Source organism: Penaeus monodon, chromosome 31 (genome assembly GCF_015228065.2).
Source record: "Penaeus monodon isolate SGIC_2016 chromosome 31, NSTDA_Pmon_1, whole genome shotgun sequence".
NCBI classification, from domain to species: Eukaryota; Metazoa; Arthropoda; class Malacostraca; order Decapoda; family Penaeidae; genus Penaeus; species Penaeus monodon.
The window spans coordinates 12829549-12834136 of NC_051416.1; the positions used below are offsets into that span (position 1 = coordinate 12829549).

Below are 4588 nucleotides of genomic sequence, written 5' to 3' on the forward strand. Positions count from 1 at the left end.
TTATCCAACAAATACCACAAATACATAACAAGGACAGCCTTGATACTAAGAAATCAATAAAGCATTGCAACTAAATTGGATATTTCCCCTAAATAGTAAAGAGCATCTGTCCCACGTACCCACAGTGTGTGCCAGCTGCGGATCAAGCCCTTGGGAATTGGTTGGAGAGTGAGTGAAGAAATGCCACGTGCGCTCAAGGATGGTAAAGACACCACTGAAGAACTCTGCATTTTTCTTCTGTGGGGAAAAAAGTCTTTCTTACCAACAATCTCATCTTGGCTGGCAATGAAGAATGCTTTCTTTCCTATGTTCAAATATCTTTCAATGCTGGTTGTGTTACAAAATGAAAAAATACTACAAAAACATAATGAAGGCTGATGTTAGCACTGTTTATCTTACTCTCTATGCTGTTAATGTGTCCGTATATAATTATTCTATAGCTTCAACACAGAGGGTGATATGTCACTTTTCAACAGCAAATTTTAAATGCATCACTTACATCACAGTTGCTCTCAACTATGCTAACAAAGATAGCAACAAGAACACCCCAGATCTTGTGCAAAAATCTCTCAAAATTTGGCCTGGTTAAACAGCTATCGAGAAGAGACAGGTACTGGTCCAAAACTTTCTTCAGTAAAGGCGTTTCATTAACCATTTCACACGATTCCATAACTGCTTGGTTCAGGGTCTGCCGCAACTGGAATGATAAATCATATCCTACATTTTGCTGCAGTGTTTCAATTGACTTTTTTTTAATTACTTATCTCTCATAAAACATTAATATTATCATTACCATGATGACTTCCATAAATATTATCCAATAGGCAATTAATAATTTAAGAATTAAAAATTATGATATACCTAAGGCAAAAGTTAAGATACAAATCATCTTTGTAGTATCAATCATCTTCTCCTGAAGCAGGATAATGATGAAAAATCATTTTAGAAAATCCTTTAAAATAAATATTCTCTTCTTGATAATATCTATCAACAGCTATTATTTTTAATGGAATTTCATAGAAATTCCATTTTAAAAAATCACCAAAAAAGATAATACAGTGAGGGGGAAAAAAACTAAATCTAAAAAAAACTAAAAAATAAATACCTTCTTAATAACAGTATCTATGAATTTCTTGATAGATGTTTCCATCTTTAATGTTGTGTTGGTGACGACAGGATACTTCTCCCTCTCTATATCAAGGGCAAAGTGTCCAGGGAGCTCTTTAATCTCTCCACACACATATTCAATGTTGTTTAGAGCTCTACATGTCTGGAAAAAGTAGAATATATATACCATAAATGGATTATAAAATATTAAATATTAAGTCTGTTCCAAGATTATCAACTAAATTATTATACATTAGTACTTATGGAACACGGTTTTGCTGCTGAGCAAGTATAGTTAACACAAGGTAATGGGAAGTAGGGAGCATGAGGATGAAATTCTGGTACTGCTTGGCAATTTTCTTCTGGTTACACCTCCTGAAACCATCCCCATTCCCCTGTGCCATCGAGCCAATTCATCTAGCTGAACTAATCATACCAGCACTTGATAAAGGAATGAATTTAGAAAGATAAAATAAGATTTCTTCTAATGTATAGCAAGTACAACCATCAACATACCCCTCTATTCTCCCTCACCCTTCACACACCCATGTTTCCCTGAGCCAATTATACAAATGTCTCCTGGCATTGTTACTACCTCTTTTTTTATGTGAATGGACATACTAAGTGTAAAATAAGAATTCTCATAATGCATGGGTATGTATAACCCATACTAAAAACAACTACACATCCTTTATAACCCATCTTTGATGACACTCCACTGTTCAAAGAATAATGTATATGACATGCTAACAAGAGACATAGTTCTAGTGTGCAAATTCAAGTTTTATAAGCATTCTTTTAAATTAGCTTGATTAATACTGAAAATCTGATACTTTTTGCTAATGGACAGTAAGTCTGAGAACAAAGAACTGGTTTTACAAAGAATTCAAACTTCAACATGCTTGTTCAGTCACATACTTTAATAACACTCCTCTTCCATAAAATAGTTCTTCATTATAAATAGTTATACTTTACTCACATACCTGCCCATCAAATAATGAGGCAAATCATATTACAAATTAAACTGACCTACTGTATTTTTAAAAAAACTGCTCAAACAACTTGGTTTAGATTTAATATAAAGAGTCTTTAACTCTTTTGGAGATGCTAAAGAACCTGACAACAAACTGAACTTAAGATAAATAGAGGAGCCAAATTTTAAATCAAAATTCAGCAAATTGTACACAAATTATTCCTTTGCCTGTCTACAAATCAGTTCTTACTAAGTATGCAAACATCACATCTTCATTGAAATATTCCCTTCTTTTCAAACAATTGTTCCAGACTTTGCATGAAATAATTCCTTAATTTGAATGTGGAGATTTCCTACTTCTTCTATAAATACTTTTTTGCTTAAAAAGATTCCTCCATTCTCCATTCATGTTAAAATGTTTTAATGTTTTATACTTTTCATATATATATTCCTTACTATGTTTACAAACATTTCCAACTTGTCATACAACTCTCACTAGAATACAAAAATTCCTGACTCTTATTTGAATATTCCCTAAATATAAACAGGATACAATCTCTCACATATTAATTCTCGATCAGAGTCAGTCAATCTTCATCTTATTTTTCAGCACAAAACTCACCTCAGCTGAAAGGAGCATGAGTTTGGGGTCTGTCTTTTCTTGGAGAATTACTTCTAGCTTAGTGATGACCAATTTTGTGTAGAGCAACCCTAAAGAACAGCACTGTTGCAAAAGCTGCTTTGCAATACCATTCCCCTCAGCTTCATCTGGCCAAGCAAGCTTCTGCCAGTATGTTGTCACCTGTGGATAATGCCATACATTATTCAGGCTGTTATAAGGATGCCTGATGATAATCATAAACATTCCATTTCTTAAACTCAATGTAATTTAGGATGATAATGGATACAAGCAACTGATGATAGAAGATACAATATTGGATGTATGAATAATTGATAATAAAATAACAGGTAAAATTATGCATTTATCAAGAAGCAGAATATTCCTAAATTTTATAATTGATAACTGGTGATTCAAGGTACCAATATATCTGTAAACCCTTTTCCAAACCCAAAGCTTTTGAACATAAGAATTTTCAATGTTGTATCTCAAAATATACCTAATATTAAGAAGGAGAGAAATAAGAAATAGGGAGAAAAGGAGATAAAAGAGAAGAAAATATCAGAAAAGATGAGAAATTGTAAAAAAAATAAATAAAATAAGAAGAATCCTAATATTATAAAGCAAATGAGCACAGTAAGAATATGGGGGAAGATGGAGAATTTAAGGGTTTCAAAAGGATATAAATACAAGCAACTTAATTAAATCAATTATCTTGCAAATAAACTTTGGAATCTTTTACTCACAATACGAAACATATATGTCAACTCCATAGCTGAGGAGCTGATAGATGCTGATCCAAAGCTTTTTGGATTAGACTGGAACTCCTCCTTCTGCACTTCTTTCGCTATTATGGTCCTGGACTGCAGAAAGACATATTTCTGCCACTTGATCACACCACCAACAAACCACTGGTGATATCCACGCAAGTCCGACTGCAATTGAACCTCTTCAGGAAGGTTCTCACCAATTCTGAGAAGGGGCAGTGGAGCCAGTGTTGAATTAAAGGGAATCTCCACGAATGGTCTACTGGTTATGAAAGAGGAGAGGACTTCCTCTTTTCCCATAAAAATGCTCTTATCTACTGCAAAATAACTTCAAAATGTAAGGCTACATTACCCTGTGATCATACTGTGGCTTAAGTAATGCCACAAAGCACTGATTTGTCTATTTATTCCTTATCCTATTTCCATCTTTATTTTCATTTTTTATATGCTAATTTTCCAGTCAAAAAGTCAAAATCTTACTCCACAATTGTCTCCAGCCTCTTGTATAGCTGCCAAACAGGATTCGAAACCTGTAAAGCTGTGGAAGAATTAATTTCTGCCGTTTCATTTATTTCGCCTGCATCGTAGCTAAACTGGCTGTCTTCTTTGGGCTCATACATCTTTATCATCAAGGGCCTTACACGGGCAGACAGCTCATAGGTGAGGAGAGTGTAGGCAAGTCTCAGGAAAGACACTTGAGATTCTCTGTAAAGTAAAGTATAATATTACAATAAAAAAAATCAAAAGCCTTTACCACAAAAGAGCAGGTTCTCTTTATAAGTCTAAGAAATTTGACATATGTAACATAGAAACATACCTGATGAATACATCTTGATAAAAATCACAAACATCTCTCAGGAAGGAAATTATTTCTTGTGCTACAGCAACCGCAGCAACCAACTGCTGTTCTTCACTAGCTTCAGGAGAGTTGCGACCACGGTTCTTAATCGCATTTTCCCACCTTGAAATGGAGGTAATTACACTCAAAGTATACAATATAAAACTAATTTGGTAATTTTTGCTTCTGTTCATATCAGCATAGATTAATTTATTATTACAGTTCAATATAATTCAAGTACATTTTTCTCTTATTGCAATTTCTTCATTAACCCAATGCTGCCA

The 4588-nt window shown here is 33.8% G+C and overlaps 1 protein-coding gene across 1 annotated transcript in view; it reads right to left on the minus strand.

Annotated features, from left to right (window-relative positions):
• Positions 1-4588, minus strand: part of LOC119592893 (protein unc-13 homolog 4B-like) — a 32966-nt gene that overhangs the window by 7517 nt on the left and 20861 nt on the right. Inside the window, exons 13-19 of the mRNA XM_037941788.1 lie at positions 4284-4427; positions 3947-4171; positions 3446-3671; positions 2703-2882; positions 1106-1270; positions 500-697; positions 120-237 (exon numbers count right to left, since the gene is read on the minus strand). Of these exons, the coding sequence (XP_037797716.1) occupies positions 120-237; positions 500-697; positions 1106-1270; positions 2703-2882; positions 3446-3671; positions 3947-4171; positions 4284-4427 (1256 nt within the window). The remainder of the gene's footprint in view (positions 1-119; positions 238-499; positions 698-1105; positions 1271-2702; positions 2883-3445; positions 3672-3946; positions 4172-4283; positions 4428-4588) is intronic.